The 18,563-nt window shown below is 42.6% G+C and overlaps 1 protein-coding gene across 3 annotated transcripts in view; it reads left to right on the top strand.

Moving 5' to 3' along the window:
- The window catches only part of CACNA1E (calcium voltage-gated channel subunit alpha1 E), a 396,969-nt gene that overhangs the window by 327,501 nt on the left and 50,905 nt on the right, over positions 1-18,563 (top strand). For all 3 annotated transcript variants that reach the window (XM_068239700.1, XM_068239701.1, XM_068239699.1), the window contains exons 34-38: positions 470-635; positions 6,927-7,054; positions 7,458-7,554; positions 15,960-16,065; positions 17,195-17,302. In XM_068239700.1, coding sequence (XP_068095801.1) covers positions 470-635; positions 6,927-7,054; positions 7,458-7,554; positions 15,960-16,065; positions 17,195-17,302 — 605 coding nt within the window. The remainder of the gene's footprint in view (positions 1-469; positions 636-6,926; positions 7,055-7,457; positions 7,555-15,959; positions 16,066-17,194; positions 17,303-18,563) is intronic.

Below are 18,563 nucleotides of genomic sequence, written 5' to 3'. Positions count from 1 at the left end.
TGCAGTTGCAGTGTTGTGAGCTGTGGCAAATCACCTGTCCCCGCGCTGGTCTGTCCTTCTCCTGTCCTCCTCTATCCATGCTGGCTGCCTCTTCCTAATGACCCGGCATTATGCAATAACACATGCCAGGTCACGAAGAAGTGGCAGCTAGCAAGGATAGAGGAAGATGGGAGCACGGATGGACCTTAGAGGGATCAGGGGCCCCACAGCGCTTGGGGGCCCTGGGTCAATTTCCACCCTTGCCTATGGAAGCACCGACCCTGGCTTCTCATTGCACTTTGCCCTCTGCATTTTGTCTTTAGAAATTCTTTATGGCTACAAACCATAAACTTTGAACGTTCCAGCAATTGAAGGTGATGATATTCTGAAGAGAGTAGAATGTTTGGTAGATTGTTTGGCTCTCTTCTTCACACATGCCTGCAGTACTATGTTTTATAATGGCGGTGAACTCTTCCTGTTTCCCTGCTAGGAGTGCCACTGGAGAGGCGTGGCAGGAGATCATGCTGTCTTGTCTGGGTGATAAAGGCTGTGAGCCGGACACGAGTGGCTCTGCAGGGCATACCGAGAACGAGCGTTGTGGGACTGACCTGGCTTATGTCTATTTTGTGTCCTTCATTTTTTTCTGTTCCTTTCTGGTGAGTTACCACTCAAACCTCTGTCACGGATATATCTAGAATATAAATGTCCTCTTTTGTAAGATACATTTCACTGTTGTTTACCAGTTTCATGAACTTTTAGAATTGTTTTTTTTTTTTTTTAAAGGATACTTTAGTCCTTATTAAAATCTAAAAATGATGCCCTGTGTTTGTGTGGGGAGGTGCACACAGGCTTAATGCACCTCCAGTGGCCCGGTGTCTGCCTCCATTTGCCCGCATTGCCTCCTGTTACCCTCTTCCTGGTTGGAGTGGTTTGCAACCTTTTACTATGCTGAGCATGCACATGGTGTCTCTTGGGATGGCTTGTGCATGCCAGGTATGTCATCTTAAAGGCGTGCGTGGTCACAAGCCACCCCAAGAGGACACTATGCGCATGCGCAGCACAGTATGTCTGGGGGGAAAGCAGAGCCGGATTAAGGCTAAATGGGGCCCTAAGCAAAGTAACTGATTTGGGCCCCCCCATCATGTCGTAATAGAATCAGAAGATGCAGCTGCACAGCAATATGTCGCACACACCGGGCAGCCGAGCTACTGGTTGCTATGGGCAACAGCACGCTTTCCTCTGTGGGTGCACAATGCAGGGAATAGCAGCGGCAAAATGCAGAGTGAGAGATGAATGGCTGGGACATTTGCACTCAGGGGCTGGTGCACCCCTGTGAAGAGGGCGCCAGATATCACAGCAGCAGCACTTTCCCCCTGCATCTCCAGCCTGGCAATAGCAGAAAGCTCTGGACACCGCCAAACCGGAAGCCGTTCCCCAGACAGAATTACATAACCACTCCCACCACCGAACAACCAATTTCCTCCCAAACTAGACAGCCACCATGCAGCCTCCATCCCAGTGAATACGATAGTCCAGCAGAGAAGGCAGCCGCAGTGGGGGAGAATGACAGCACCAGATGAATCACATTCACCTATTGCGATCCAAGCAATAGAGGTCCCATCATCCGGAGCCCATCTGTCTCCTCTAGAGTACTGCCGCTCTGTTACTACTACTATTACTACTTTCTACTTCATGTCTGATCTGAGAATCAGGAAGTTCAGAGCGAGCGGCTGCACTGTAGAAGAGACAGATGGGTTTCAGATGACGGGATCTCTATTGCTTGGATCATGGATAGGTGAGTGAGCGTTTGCCATCTGCTGCTATCATTCTTGCTGCAGCTGTGGTTCTCTGTGGGAAGGGAGGGTGGAGTGGGCAGCGGCAGAGCACACAGTAGCAGGAGGGGGACCTAGGAGGAGAGCCTGGCTCTGAAGACAATCAGCAGCGCACGGCATCATTTGACAAGACAAATAACATTTATATCGCGCTTTTCTCCTGGTGGACTCAAAGCGCCAGAGCTGCAGCCACTAGGACGCGCCCTATAGGCAGTAGCAGTGTTAGAGAGACTTGCCTACGGTCTCCTACTGAATAGGTGCTGGCTTACTGAACAGGCAGAGCTGAGATTCGAACCCTGGTCTCCTGTGTCAGCGGCAGAGCCCTTAAAGGGACTCCAAGCAGTGCCTGTGGATATGCCTTTAAGCATACCCACAACTAATTCATTACATCCTCACACCTACCAGCATGAGGTTTGTAATTATATCCCCCTGGGTTCCTTATATTTCATTGCATTGTGCTAAATCGAGCTGCCAACTTTGGAGAAAAGTCGTCCTGTGGCCATGATTTCGATTGTGAAAATATCAAAAACTAAAAGGCATAGAGCAGCTGTTTATATATCATTGGAAAGAGGAGAAAAAGAGCTTTAAAATGATATGCATCTTTCCATAGTTACTGCACTGCTCAGAGTCCCTTTAACCATTATACCATCCAGCCACCGCTGACTTTGGAGAAAAGTCGTCCTGTGGCCGTGATTTCAATCGCGAAAATATCGAAAACTAAAAGGCATAGAGCAGCTGTTTATATATCATTGGAAAGAAGAAAAAGAGAGCTTTAAAATGATATGAATCTTTCCATAGCTACTGCACTGCTCAGAGTCCCTTTAACCATTATACCATCCAGCCACCGCTGACTTTGGAGAAAAGTCGTCCTGTGGCCGCGATTTCAATCGCGAAAATATCGAAAACTGAAAGGCATAGAGCAGCCGTTTAGATATCATTGGAAAGAGGAGAAAGAGAGCTTTAAAATGATATGCATCTTTCCATAGTTACTGCACTGCTCAGAGTCCCTTTAACCATTATACCATCCAGCCACCGCTGACAGGTTGGCAAGGGCTGGTTTATGTGCTAATGGGGCCCCTTTGACTCTGAATGGGGCCCCAAGCGACTGCTTTTGTTGCCTGGTCGGTAATCCGGTCCTGGGGGAAAGGTCGCCGACCAGGAAGAGGAGAACGGGAGGCATAGCGGGTGAATGGAGGCAGACGACGGGCCATGGGAGGTGTGGTAAGCCTACACCTCCCCACATACACACAGGGCGTCATTTTTAGATTTTAATAAGGACTAAGGTATCCTTTACGTTACATTTTGTCGTTTTGCAGCTTTCTATCGATTTAAAAAACTTGCAGTAGGCTCCTATTGCACTTATTTGCAGCCATTGCAAACAATGCTCTGCTTGGAGTACAAACCACTCACAAATTTCCATTTTCCTGCATGCCTAGTCATATGCACAGTGCAGAAACCCTTGTTAGGCCCAGTGCACACCGAGCGGTTTTGAATGCGATCCGCCGGCCGCATCCGCCTGTAAAACTGCTTGGCTAATGTATTTCAATGGGATGGTGCACACCGGCTGTTTGAGGTTTGTAGCAAACCGCAAACATGCCTCCTGCTGCACGTTGGCGGATTGCAGAAGCGTTTCTGCCTCAATGTAAAGAATAGGGAAAACGCAAAACGCTCTGAAAAGCACTACATCAGAGCAGTTTGCCAGGCGTTTTTGTTACAGAAGCTGTTCAGTAACAGCTTTTACTGTAACAATATTTGTAATCTGCTATACAAAAACGCACCCAAAACCGCTAGGTATGTTTAGAAAACGACTCTAAACATGCCTAGAATCACTCTGAAATCTGCTCCAAAAACCGCTAGTGTTTTGTGGATCTGCTAGCGGTTTTGGTGTGCACAGGGCCTCACTTTCTTCCATGTATGTCTAATAAGGTGAATGGCAAATTGTGACAAACCCATCTAGTAGTTCCTGTTGTAATTAAAACGTTAATATGAGTATGCAATCTGTTACATTCCAAATGAAATGTAGATTTCAAATATGAATACTGAATCATATTGTTATACTTAGTTTTTTTTTTACGTTGTTCCTTTTGAAGTTGTTCTTGTTTTATCGTTTTTGCTCAATGACACATGCGCTGAAGTATGCCAGAGCTAAAATCTTTGAACTATGACTTTTTATATCTTTCCTGCTTCCAGAAGCCATTTTTGCTAGGAAAGTGTTTTATAGTTTTAATTTGTTATCAGTGAGGGACACACTGTAGTCTGACCCAGTCCTGACTCAGACAGGAACTGCCACTTACATACCTGATGTTTAACTCTTTCAGGCGGAGAAATAAAAAAAGGAACATAGCATAGTTATTTGTGTGTTAGGCAGTGTACATGCACATGTCTATCTCATCATGTCACATGTCACATGTCACCTCGGGTTTCCTTTAAAGACATAGAACATAGAATAAAGGGGAAATCTGATATTTAGGTCAATGATATAAGCCAAAAATACCCATACATTTCTAATATATTCCAGTGTTACAGGGTACCCTGTCAAGTTATGGGGAATCAGGGTCACCAAGATTTTTTGCGGTAGGTGAAACTACACTTAGATAGTGTTGGTGATCAAGTTTTTGGTGCAACCTTAACATTTGCATGTCCTGCATAGACATTCTGAATAGCCAAATGTCCAATTTTAAATGTTTGTGTCCTGGGAATACATTCAATATTCAGAATGTCTATACGCGAAAATGAGCTGTTTGCGTCAAACCTAGACTAAAGTGTCAACACCAGACATAGTCCCAGACAAGCAACTTGGAAAGGTAGACAGTGCATGCTAACCGTATTGTAGGATCTAATACTGGATACAGTTCTTTGACTCCAACCTCTAAACCACAGCTGCATTTTCCCTATAATGCGCGGAATACCTGGTAAGGATTCCCATTAGGAGGACTGTAAGCAGAAAGCCTAGCCTAGGACACATGACCCACAATACAGGAGAGCATCTGCTGATCGACTAAGTTGCCCAGAATCAGTAGATGCAGTCTTGTTTTTTATTTTGCTGACCACATCTACTCTAATTTGGTCATTACTCCTACTAGACAAGTCCCTGCCTCTTGCATTAGCCATCCATGAGGGACTATATCTCCCTATCCCAGTGGGCCTCTACATGTGGATCCTTTTTAAAACTGTCATATCAGTGGACACACTTGCAGTAGGCCTGCAGATATTAGTACATGAATCAATGAAACATGTTCTGACCACCTTCTACCCTGAAAGATTAAAAAGGCTATTCTCTGAATCAATCTGGCATTCATTGAGCAGCATAAAAGAAAGCTTATATCAGATATAAAGGCTACCAAGGTTCATTTGAAAGCTTTCTAGTAAAAATAGCATTTTACCTGGAATTCTATTCAAGTTTTATGTGCATGAATGTAAAACTGTATCCATTTCAACATACCTAGTTCTTAACCAATGACATGTGTAAATGTGTGATAATGGTAATGTTATTATATCAATTTCACTTTGTAACTGTCTATAAAACTCTTGACAGGCTTATTGTATTAAGCACTCAGAAGTAGATTATGGTGAAGCTATTTATGGACCTATTTTTACTATATTATATGCAGCCACGAGCCAGCATTCTTTAGATACTTAGCTAAAGAGATAATAGAGCATAGCAAAATAGGTTTTTATTATATAGGTATTAGTTACATGTGCCAGTTTTGTATTGTACTAGATGTATTTTATACTTTCAGTTGAAAGTGGTCTGAAACTCCGACATAACATTCAATAAAAATGTGTTTTCCTACTTCTTATTACTCATACAGTTATCATATTTGCTTTTGTAAACAAGTAATATTGTCTGTCTACAAATGACACATTTCCAAATTGTAGTTTAATTTGCCCAGAAAGCTGCCATTGCATTTTATTCCATATTTAATTATATATTAAAATCTTCTAGTGAGCTGTTCTGAACTGTGTGTATGCTTGCAGCAGACAGCTTCTCAGAGAGTGTTTTCAGTTGTTTACCCACAAATGTAACAACATTGGAATGTAAACAAAGAAACTGTTATCTCCGGTCTGGATGCGGATATTAAGCTGAATAGCCTCTCCATGGCAGGACAATGTGCTGTGTTTGACTATTTCAGTTATGTTCTTTTAAATTTTTTTCTGGCATAGTAGCTTTAAAGCTGTAAGGAATCTTTTAGAGCAAAGTAGAAATGCTTTCAGACCACTTTCAGACCACTTTAATTTACGTATCAAAGTATTCATATATCTGTATGAAAACATAAAACATTTAGGTTTATTTATTTACTAAGTTACTGAAATACAATAGTAATTTGAATATATATAGCAGAGTCTAAGTTGACTAGTGAGTTAAATAGTTATTTGGTTTGAAAAAAGACATACGTCCATTGAGTTCAACCAGAGCATCTATTAAGTTCAACCAGAGAGTTCTTTATTGCAATTTCTAAGGAAAGGCCAGAGGCATGCTCTTGTTTGGCATTGCTTGGCAGCAGAGACCAACAAAGACCTCACCCCAGATAGTTCTGTATCAGATTCACCAGAGACAACAAAGACCTCATACTCATCACAGATAGTTATGTTTCTCAGATTTAGCAGAAGCTAACAAAGACCTTATCATGGATAGTTCTGTATCAGGTTCCATAGGAGTCAGCCCAGACCTCACCCTAGAATGTCACAGTGAGCAATCCAGACCTCATCACAGACTGTTCTATAAGAGATTCAGGGCAAAACTCATCACAGACAATGAAATGCCAGATTCAGCAGAGGCCCCAAAAGTCTTCACCACAGATAGTTCTATACCATATTCAGCTGGCATCAACCTGGACCTTATCACAGACAGTTTTGTGCCAGACTCGCCAGGAGCCAATTATTTCATCCATGGGAAAGACATTTTTAAGCTTCCATGCCTTTTTTAAATGGTTTGTGGTAGTCTTCAAAACTAGGAAAGTTGGTGGTTCCAAGATAGTTTAAAGATTATAGACATCATTCAAATAGGTTATTGGTGAATTAATTTAGTTTTTTTTTGTTTTATACATCAAGCTCCTCACACACAGTATAATCTGGAACTCTCCCTTTGATACAAGGTCTATGTTTGTGCTTCAGATGCTAAACCTGTTTGTTGCGGTCATCATGGATAACTTTGAGTACTTAACCAGAGACTCTTCCATTCTTGGTCCCCATCACCTGGATGAGTTTGTTCGGATCTGGGCAGAATATGACAAGGCTGCATGGTAAATTGTCTTCATACTTAATTCTACTTCAGTATCATCCTTTTAATATGCAGAACTTTTATGTCAAAATAAGCAAAAATCCACATATTCAATATAATACATTTCAAAATATTCTTAAGTTAATATTGAAGTAATGAAGTATTTTAAGTTAATATTGAAATTATTATACTCAGGTCTGTGGGTTGAATAATGCCTTTCTGAGGTTTACTGACCATCTTAATGTCATATTCCACTTTGAGCTGCAGCCATTTTGCAGGAGATTGGTTTGGTCTTTTGCTGCCCTAGGGGCTCTCATGGTGCAGTGATTGAAGTTGTGGGGGGTTTGTCCTCTGTCCACGGAAGTCTTACCAGCTTTAAGGTACTGAGCTGTGCTCTGATTAACATGCCTGTGCTTCTCTTCCAGTGGCAGGATCCCCTATAAGGATATGTACAAATTAGTCCGAGTCATCTCGCCTCCGCTCGGCCTAGGAGAGAACTGCCCATACAGGGTGGCATGCAAGGTTTGGTGCCCAATCTATCAGCCCTTACCACTTCTGCAAGGGCATAGCTTACCTCTACCTTCCCACCTTTCCCTTCACCTAACTGTCCCTTCCCCTCCACCGCTCCACTACTGCACCATGCAAGGGACCTCGGGCTGCTGCCTCCAGGTTTACAGATTGACATTCACTCCCTAACCGTCCCACTAAATCAGCAGCTGCACCCAAACTAGTCCCTGGGACTCAGTAGTATGTCACAAAAATCTTAGGAATACATAATATTCTGCAACTTCAAGAAACAGCGGTATGGTGAGAAGAAAGAATGGGTCAGACCACTCAAAGCTGAGCTGATTCCAGCATGTTCAGCTGTCTCCCACCTTTATATACTGGGGGCCATCTGTTCCAAAATCCACATAGTTTCTTTTGTTGTTTTCTTTTCTCTTGCACTATAGTGAACTAGATGGGTGCAGAGATGGAAATTCTTATAGGGAGATCTTGCCATGGGACTACAGGATAGCTGTAGAAAACTAGTTGTCGACTTCCATCTATGCTGTCTACAGATAGCTGCGATATCAGTTTTGGGTGTGCTGACCCTTCATATTTCAGTTAGCAAAGCAAATTCTCAAAGTAGATAAGTTAGAGGATTCCATGTTACGACATGTCTGTCATTAATGTCCTTTGGAGCTTTGCTATAGACCTTTGCTATAGACCCATTTGTGCAAATTCATTTCAATGAATCATGGGTTGGTGATTCATTTAGTTTTGTGGATGGAGGCTACACATCCAACCTCTCCGATGATCCAGGGTTACTGGTGTTCGGGGGCAGCTGGTTGACTCTAATCTGCAAGTTGGCATGAGCTCAAGAAAACAACAGGGCGAATGCATGAAAACTTTTCCTTGTTTGCAGCCCGGAGCATGCTTTGCACTGGTGCATGCTGGGAGCCACACCTCATAGCTAGGAGGAAGCAACTGTGGGATCTCGATCCCATGACCGATCGTGCCAGTTGCAACCTCCTTATCATGACCACAAGAGATACACGGCTCCCCTAAAAGCCTTGGCTCCTTATAGGCAGTTATCTTTATAGATGAAAGAGATGATTGCACTACCAGGAGCTGCATTCAGGACTCTGGAGACGGGTATCTAGAGTTTATACTGTACATGCTTGCAACTTCACTAAGATGGAGAAATAGACATCTTAAAAACAGAAGAGAGGAAATTGGTGTGAAAAAGTCTAATGACACGCATGGGTGCAGTATAGACCCACCTGAATCTGCTTCTGGGGAGGTCAAAGCATTTATTAACCCCTCCCTCTTCTCTTCTGTTTCCCCTCTTTCTTTCTTGTTTCCTCTGTGTTTTACTGTTCGGTGTTTATTTTAATTTGGTTTGGTTTTTTTCTACCCTGGAAATGCTGCATCTTTTTGTCCCTTCATTGCTGGCTTCATTGTTCTCACTTCACTCCCTTCCTTCTCCTCTGGCTCCCCCTGTCCATAACCAGTGGCCGCATCCATTATACAGAGATGTACGACATGCTGACCCTCATGTCACCACCTTTAGGCCTTGGAAAGAGATGTCCTAACAAAGTGGCTTATAAGGTAGAAATAACCAGTCTCAAATCAGAGAAGGGATGTGGGATATATTCCAGATAAGTAGATCTGCGAGAAGGAGCTAGTAGAGACATAAGATAACATTGACATAATGCATAAGTTAAGTGACTACCATAATAAGCCATAAAGTGTAAATTCACCTTTGTACTTAAATGGAAAAAAAAAAAAAGATTTAATGTAATTTACTGTTGAAAATAATACATTCCCAACTTTTCCTTGAGTTTAAGTAAATATGGTACTGTATAGTTTTTCTTAAAGTTAAAAGGAACCTAAAGCAAGGCTTCCATATTTATTTCCTTTTAAGCAATACCAGTTGCCTGGCGATCCTGCTGATCTCTTTGGCTGCAGTAGTGTCTGAATCTCACACCTGAAACAAGCATGCAGCTAGTCCAGTCAGACTTCACCTGATCTGCATGCTTGTTCAGGGTCTATGGCTAAAATTATAAAAATGCAGAGGATCAGCAGGACAGCCAGGCAATATGCATTGTTTAAATATGGCAGCCTCTGTATCCCACTCACTTTAGGTTCCCTTTAACAGTAAAGAAAAGGAGAATTAGTGTAATACAGCTCAGCAGACAGAAAATGATTATGTCCGAGTCCGACAAACACTAATATCAATTATTGAAAGATAGTAAAATTTACAGACAAGTTTCGGATTCTGATTTACTGTATTGTAAATGTCTATTCAAGACTTATTCTCTTTAATTCTAACACAGCTTGTGCTTAATTAAAAAAAAAGTGCCAAACATTTTGAGTTGATGTTAATTGAATGCAAATTTAGGCCTCTTGCACACTACATGCAATTCCGATGTTTTATACAATTTAATTTTTGATTCTGATTAAAAAACGCAGCAGCATGCAGTACTTTTTCTAATCGGAATAAAAATTCGGATTGTGTAAAAAATCAGAATTGCATGTAGTGTGAAAGAGGCCTTATACAGCTCAAAATCATCACTTACTGCATACATGTGTATAAAAGGAACATAACATTTGCATCAACTCAAAATGAGTAGCATCTCATTGACCATCTAATAAAGATGTGCAGTTGGGCCCCATAGCAAAGTGATTATAACTTCCTCTAGCTTCCACTTCCAGTTTAAAGCCAACACTATTTTTTTTAAGATCCCCCCCCCCCCCTTTACTTGTCATAACTAACACTATAGGGGGCCATTTTGCACGAAACCCGCTTACACTCATACAGACCCCTGAATTCCCACTGATGATGTTGCATTGTGACTTCAGTCCAGGTCCCCATGTCATTGTCTCGTGCAATCGCTTCTGGGGGTGCACTCACTGCCAACTGGACAAAAGCCATGGCCCCCACCCCCAGCATACGAGTTCTCGGGGTAAGTGCCCACAGGTAGGGTGTGGCAGGGAGTTTCTGAGAGGAGCATGATCCAGACAGCTCCAATTAGAGCCAGAGTAGCTGCAGGTATTTCCACCAGGATGGTGGGTTTATGTGGCCCCAACTTTGAGAGATGTTTGTAGGTAAATATGAGAGGCAGGAATACCCTGTTGGGTTAATTAATCAGGAGTTAGTAAAAAAAATATATTCCTGGAGTAAATAAATATGGCAGCCTCTGTATCCCTCTCAATTAAAGGGAATGTCCAAGCAAAATAAAAAAAATGAGTATCACTTACCTGGGGCTTCTACCAGCCCCATGCAGCCATCCTGTGCCCTCGTAGTCACTCACTGCTGCTCCAGTCCCCCGCTGGCAGCTTGCCGACCTCGGAGGTCGGCGGGACGCATTGCGTACATTTTTACGCATTCCCGCTAGTGCAGGAACATAACACATACATGTTTACACATTACTGGTTCAATGAGTAAAAATGTACGCATTGAGCCAGTAACGCGAACAAATTTATGTGTTAATGTTCCTGCACTAGCGGGAATGCGTAAAAATGTACGCAATGCGTCCCGCCGACCTCCGAGGTCGGCAAGCTGCCAGCGGGGGACTGGAGCAGCAGTGAGTGACTACGAGGGCACAGGATGGCTGCATGGGGCTGGTAGAAGCCCCAGGTAAGTGAAACTCATTTTTTTATTTTGCTTGGACCTTCCCTTTAAGGCGTGCTTTATGCAATTCCTCAGTGGCACCCAACTAATCCAATCATTCATGATCCTATGTCTGTAGAGAAGCTGCCCATACTATAAAGACGGACCCCTTTTTTAAGTTGTACCCCTCTGTTCACTGCAGAAACCTTCTGAGGACCTGCCATGTTGCTGATGCATGACTGTATAGGGATTGTGAATCAGATACGATGATAATGATGTTAGAAAGCTGAAAAGTACTAGGCTATAGGGTCTGCATAAGTGAAGTGCATTAGTCACCCAGGAGTTATAGAACAAAAGATAAGTTAGGAGGGTTCAGAGCATACAGAAATGTGAAAGGTCTTGATGAAAGAGAAAAATCAGGATACATAACGGAAACTACAATCAAAATACTGGTGAATTGTTACTGTTTTCCAATGGTATAGAGGTGAACTTGCACTTTATGATAGCGACATAAAATGAGAATTGCCCGCCATCCACACATCATTCTCACTTACGGGTTAGACATTGTTTTTATTTGTTAGAAATTCCCTCTCAAACACAAGATAAGTACATGTCCTCTGAACGGCTTGTGCAGAGGATAATGTCCTTTCTCTACAGATGACAGGCAGGATTGCTCTTACTCCACTTCCAGCACACTATGGTGACAATTATCGCCAATTTTCTGTAATGTGGAAAGAAACTTACTTTCATTTTATCTAACGTAGGGGGAAAGGGTTGTGTAGTGATAGTGGCAAAGACTACCACTATACTCACAACAACATATAAAGGTCAGTTGCATAGTTTAAGCTATATACTGAATATATATATATATACACATAATGTTTAATTGAAAGAAATGTGTTCAGAAGAAGTGCAGCAGTACCTCCCTTATGGCCACTTTCAAGGCTTGGTTCCCATCTGTAGCCGGACCACGTGTGGCCAGTGGGAGCAGACAGTATAGTGTCCCCTCTGATGGTCTGCCTGGAGCCCGGAGCAGATGCGTTACCACCATGGGCTATATGGGGAACGCATCCACCTGTCTGGGATTATCGCTGACTGCACAGAAGTGCGGCCCACTAGCCGTTCACTGTCAGTTTTGTGAGGAACTCAAGTGGTAGCACAGCCTGAACCTCAAAAGCCTCTGGTTAGCCACATGGAGAGGATATACAGCTTGGTGGAGATTGTCCATAGTTACTGGTCAGTCTTTAGGGTTAATTCAAAAAACATTGCTCACAAATGATCTCTACTCAGCTATTTTTCTATATAAAATCTTTTAAGCGTACATTAAAAAAGGGCGCCGGGAAAAAAGGGCGCAGGGTTTTAAAAGATAATCATGAATAACGTTTAAAAAAAATTGTGTTATATTTCGTTTAAAAATAATGTTTTATAAAGTTATAAATCATTAAATAATGTGTATAAAATCGTCAATTTTAAAAACGTTAATCCTACCTGTTTAAAAATTGAAATTTATAATAACGTTTTATAAAACATTAATAAGAATTTTACTAAAGCTATACCTAACCCTACTCTCACACAGAACCCTCCCTGTACCTATCCCTAACCCCTAGACCCCCCTGTTGGACCCTAAGACCCCCCTGGTGGTGCCTAACCCTAAGACCCCCCTGTTGGTGCCTAAACCTAAGACCCCCCTGGTGGTGCCTAACCCTAAGACCCCCCTGGTTGGTGCCTAAACCTAAGACCCCCCTGTTGGTGCCTAAACCTAAGTCCCCCCTGTTGGTGCCTAAACCTAAGTCCCCCCTGTTGGTGCCTAAACCTAAGACCCCCCTGTTGGTGCCTAAACCTAAGACCCCCCTGGTGGTGCCTAAACCTAAGACCCCCCTGTGATAATCATTAATAACGTTTTAAAAAAATATGGTGCGGTTTTTCGTTTAAAAATGTAGAAAAAAAATTGTACGGTTTTTCGTTTAAAAGTAATGTTTTAAAAAAATATTGTACTGTTTTTCGTTTAAAAATAATGTTTAAAAAATTATAAATCATTAAATAATGTGTAATCATGAGAAACAGTTATAAAACATTAAAAGTCTCCGGGCGCCGCTTTTAAAACGTTATTTTTCTCCGGCGCCCTTTTTTCCTGTTGGGCGCCGATTAAACGATATTTATTATGGGAGTGAATGGCGGCGCCCTTTTTGTCCACCTGCCTCATGCGCCCAAATTTCCTGCTTCCATCTTTTAAGCACCCAACAAGCAAAAATTACAAAAAGTTAAGTGGGAAAACTTTATGGAAGCCAGGTAAAGCAGGAACAGCTTATTTTGAGTAATATTTGTGCTTCTAAGGTTCCTAAAGTTATTTTACAGATACAGTTAAACAATAAGGAGTGATAGTCTAATACGACTTGTGAGCAAAAAGAGAATGTAAATTTTCCCAACATTTACACAAACTACGTAACAGGCAATGTGCAAGTAGCACAACTTGCATTATGTACACAATGGGCTCGATTCACAAAGCGGTGATAACCCAGTTATCACGCCTAAAAGACTTTAGGCGTGATAACCTTTGCACCACTGAGTTATCACCGATTTTTGCTGTAACTCGCGCGAAGTTTCCGCACGTACGTGCGCGCGCAAAGTCCCATAGGGCTTAATGAAGTGAGTTTAGGCGTGATAAGGGGCTTTTCACTGGCGTGCAAACACTTTGCACCGCTTTGTGAATCAGGCCCTATGTGTACACTTTGGGCCATAGTCTATTAACTTTCCCCTGAGTTTTATCCAAGTAGGTATTTTCAAACCTTATCAATAAAATAATTGCAAAGCTTTCACCACAGCTCATTACAGTTCCCTGGCTTCATGAGAAGACTTCTGGGCGGGGACATGGCACTCAGACCACTTCTCCATTCCCCACTGACTGGAAGGGAGGTATTGCTGTGACAGCCATTGATCTCTACACAGTTTATGAAGCAGTGGGGGTTGTGGTGTTAGCAAGTGACGTGGATGGTTGGAGGGGCGGGAAAAGTGATGTGGCAGTAATGAGGTGTTCCTGGGATGTGAAGTGGGGAGTTGTGGGTGGAGAAGAAGTCTCACGGAGTGGATTGGAGCTGAAGTGGTTCCATGTGCTTCAGCACCATTGCTGTCCTGTCTGGTTTGATTGAGGCGTCAAACATCCATAAATAACAACAAGGGATTTCTAAGAAGATACATATAAGAATACCCTACTGCTACTAATATAAGAATAAAACATAACTTTTCATTTATTAGCATGTAAAAAGGGCAGGACACATAAAATCATATATTGTTGATAAATCAAGGCCTTTTGGACTTTATCAACAGCTGTGAGTTTTTGCATTGTTTTACCATACTCAAGATCGCTTTTGTATTCTTAAAATGTATTAATAAAAGACTATGGGCTTGAGTCACAAAACCATGCTAAAGCAATGTAACGCACGTGAAGGTTTGTGCGCATAAAGATTTACGTGCACGCGCTAACGAAGGTTGTCACGCGTTAATGCGCACATTCTGATGCTTTAGCGCGCAGAAGTAAATCTTTACATTGCTTTAGCACGGTTAACGCGCGTTACATTGCACGCTAAACGCATAGCACTATGCTTACCACGGTTTTGTGAATCAAGCCATATATTTTTTGTGTATATGTGGCCCAACTCCTCCCCACAACACAATTGTGGGTGCCTCTCTGCCAGCCCTCCATTGGTGTTTGCCCCATAGGTAGTGATTATGTATTGTTCAACAGATATAGAATTGTGTCTGTAAAGAAAGCTTCTATTCTTACTCTCACAGGATACATACTAGTTTAAGCCAGTAGTGACATCCCTTTGAATTAACGTGACACTGAAGCGAGCTGGAAAAAAAAAGTTACATGCTCACCTATTTAGAGTAAAGGCTTTGAAACCCATAGAGCCTTACCAGTACTCTCTCCATGTCCTCATTCCCTTGCAGTTCCCCTAGTGAAATTATTTAACCAGCAGGTTGAATAGGTCTTTGGCCCACCTCGGGCAGGCTTTGGAAGTATTCATGGTTCAGAGTACATCCAAAAAATGAGTCGATCCATACTGCACATGCACAAATTCACGCTTGTGCTTGTACAGTACAGATACGCTCATCTTTGGAAGCACTCAGGGACGCAAGTGCTTCTGAAGCCCTCGGAGGAGTCCCGAATGGGCCAAATTTGAATGGAGGACAGCAGGGGAACAAGAAGATGGAGAGAATCGGGAAGGATCTAGGGGATCTAGATCATTCCCTCTACATAGGTACCTAACTTTTTTACAGCTTGCTTCAGGTAAAGCTCAGCTCTACTCACTTGGACCTTGTAATTGGCTTTTCAGCAACCTAATTTCTAATTCCATCAGAAGCTCCCAAAGTAGGTGGTTACCGTCACTGATTCTCATAAGTTTCACTCACAGAACTATGCAACTGACCTTTTTTTACTATCTACTATTCAAACGTGTGTCTTCAACAATTTCAGCTCTCTCCACACTGTACAGATATGAGTAGTCACAAATTTATTCTCCAGAATGTCCATGTCTAGTCTGCTAGTTCTGGACAGTTAATCCTTTGCCTTGTCTTGTCCTGTCCGGCAATGGCAATATTCTTTGTCACAGGTAATTAGCTGTAGTCGGGGCAGGTCTTGCACGCTCCTTCTACTGTTCTCTCTAGCAACACAGGAATAGGGTGGAGTTGGAGATATGGAGGGAAGTTTGGGGAGTGATGTCTCCATTCCTGTTCTGTGTATGGTGTAGTGATTATGTGCATATGTGTGCTTGTTTGCTTTGGGTCCCCTTGTCGATATCCCATATCTTGGGCACCCGGTGTTTTTGTACAGAGATTGGTCCTGATGAATATGCCAGTAACGGAGGATATGACTGTTCATTTCTCATCAACTCTGATGGCCCTCATCCGGACAGCACTGGATATAAAGATAGCTCGAGGTAAGACTTATAAGACTTACAGGCACCCCAAAGACAAATACTGTGCATGCCTAAATTGACCTAAAGCAATTAAGTCTAAAGGGGCCCATACACACAGCCGATTGCAAATCGATTGACCAATCGACCGATTTGCGGCCGATTTTGATCGATTTCGTTCGATTTCAATCGATCTGGCAGGCTGGAAAATCTAGGTTGATCTGTTGAGATTGCTTATAATTTTGCATTGGCCCTAATGGAAATCTGATGGCAAAAAAATGCCATCAGATCGATTTTCAATAGATTTCAAACTGAAATCTATTGGAAATCTATTCCTAGTAAAAAATGTTCCTAAACACATCAAATAGATCAGAAATCTATCTGACGATCTATCTGCTGCTAATCTAACGAGTGTATGGCCAACTTTAAAGTAGACGAAATAATGATCAAGGATGTAAATAGCAGGAGTGAATATGTGTTTGAATAAAAGGGCTGATAGACATACAATGAATGATTAGAGCAGCTATAGGGCCCTTTCACACTTAGTTGTTGCAATGCAACAGACAATATAATCGGAATGCAATGATATTCTTAGGGGACTTTCACTTTAGGTGCTTTGCGGTGAGTTCTGGCACAGTAACACACAGCATGCTGGCAGCATACACTATTTGGGCTCACCACTAGGAGCACTAGGAGCACCATTGCCAGATCTAGTCCTGGCGCGCCTGTAATATGGACGCAACTACGGCACGCAAACTGGTGCCTGCCACCCTGCTCATACCAGGTCCCCTCCTTGCTCTAGTGCAAGGAGGTAGAGACCCTACCCACATCCCTACCACACTGTGCTGCCACGATCTCCCACCCTCCACCCTGCAGTCATGCAGAATTGAGGTTTATTTTAAACAAAACAAGGATTCTGATTGGTTCCTCTAGGCAACTGCTTCACATTCCTTTCTACTAGTCTTTCTAAGTAGGCCTGATATTGGGGATGTAAATATAAAACTTATTTCTCCTGGTTATTTATTACATCCATACTGACTTAATAATGAATTGAGTGATCTGATTTAAGTATGTCTGAATGTTACAAACCTGTTTCTATAACCTGCTTTCCTTTGGCGATAAAGCTAACTGTTCCATTGTTTGACTTTTTCAGGGGGTGCTGATAGGCAACAACTGGATTCGGAGCTCCAGATGGAAATACTGGCCATCTGGCCAAACCTTTCCCAAAAGATGCTGGACCTGCTTGTACCAATGCCAAGAGGTAAGTATAAGAGTTGGCCCATTATCCAGTGTTGTAATGTACGATACCCTTTGCCGTAGTCTACTTGGCTTCAATACATGTCCATACAGGCTGTAGCTAGTGTTCTGGAGTTATTAGCAGATTCAACAGCTAATGTTTGCAGAAACTGATTTGCAACCTTTTGTAGAGATATGCTATAAAGCAAAAAGGGACACCTGCTCCCTCGCACATGTATAGTCGCAAGGAAACTGTGGGAGCAGACATGGAGGAAGAACACCTCTCCCTGTACAGTGTACAATCAGACACCGGCTATGCCAAGTGGACACTACAGGATATGGTTATTTCTGCACTCCCTGGCAATATTGAGAAAACTATCGGTGGTCTGCTTAAGGGATGGTTCACACGCACACCTGCCGGCGGCCGTGTGAAACATTTACCACTATGATCGACAGCGTCGCACATTGAGAAAATGTGAGATTTCAGCCCAATGCTGTTACCCTCGATTGCCAGCGTTTGTAGAAACGATACTGTCAATCGAAATTCCCAAGATGCTGCGGGTGATGCTCAGTGGTGTTTGCATTTGGCAGTTCCGTGTATCCCTAGGGGCTCAAACTGCGAGGTAACAATGGAATGACGGGAACCAATGCCAAACGCTTTTCTGCTTGGTTGCAGAGAAGCGTTTAGCATCACCTAAATGTGCTGCCAGCAGTCCCCCATGTGAACTGGCCCTTAATCATTGTAGTGATGGTACAAGTTGCCGTTAGCGGAAGTGACCCAAGTTGTTAGTATTTTGCTCCAGACCTATCCTGAAAAATGAGATCAGGAGGTTTATGCTACCAAATCAAGGGCTTTGCATTACTTCTCTTTCTTTTTCAGTTAACCTGGCTAGTCCTGAGAACTGAGATGGGTCCAGAATGTATTCAATGGGCCAAAACTGCAGGGAAGACTTAATGTGTCAATTGAGAGGGGCAGTGCATCCATCCCAGCCCTAGGCACTGTTTGGCTTCATAGGCAGCTGGTGGGTGAGAATGATCAGCTCTGCGGAACTGTCAGCCAACTGATATTATTTAAAAATAAATAAGTATGGCAGCCTCCATGTGCTTCTCACTTCAGGTGCTCTTTATTGGTTAACGAGTGGAGTGAGCGTAAACTCTGTCTTAGGTTTCAATAGTGGGTTTGATTTGTTACAGGACACCAACAGTGAGTTGTATGCACTAAACTACATTGAGCATATTAACCATATTTTTCGGACCATTAGACGCACCTAGGTTTAGAGGGAAAA

The sequence above is a fragment of the Hyperolius riggenbachi genome, chromosome 6 (assembly GCF_040937935.1).
Source record: "Hyperolius riggenbachi isolate aHypRig1 chromosome 6, aHypRig1.pri, whole genome shotgun sequence".
Taxonomy (NCBI): domain Eukaryota; kingdom Metazoa; phylum Chordata; class Amphibia; order Anura; family Hyperoliidae; genus Hyperolius; species Hyperolius riggenbachi.
The sequence above is the reverse complement of the archived record's forward strand: the minus strand, read 5'-3'. Positions and strand labels throughout refer to the sequence as shown.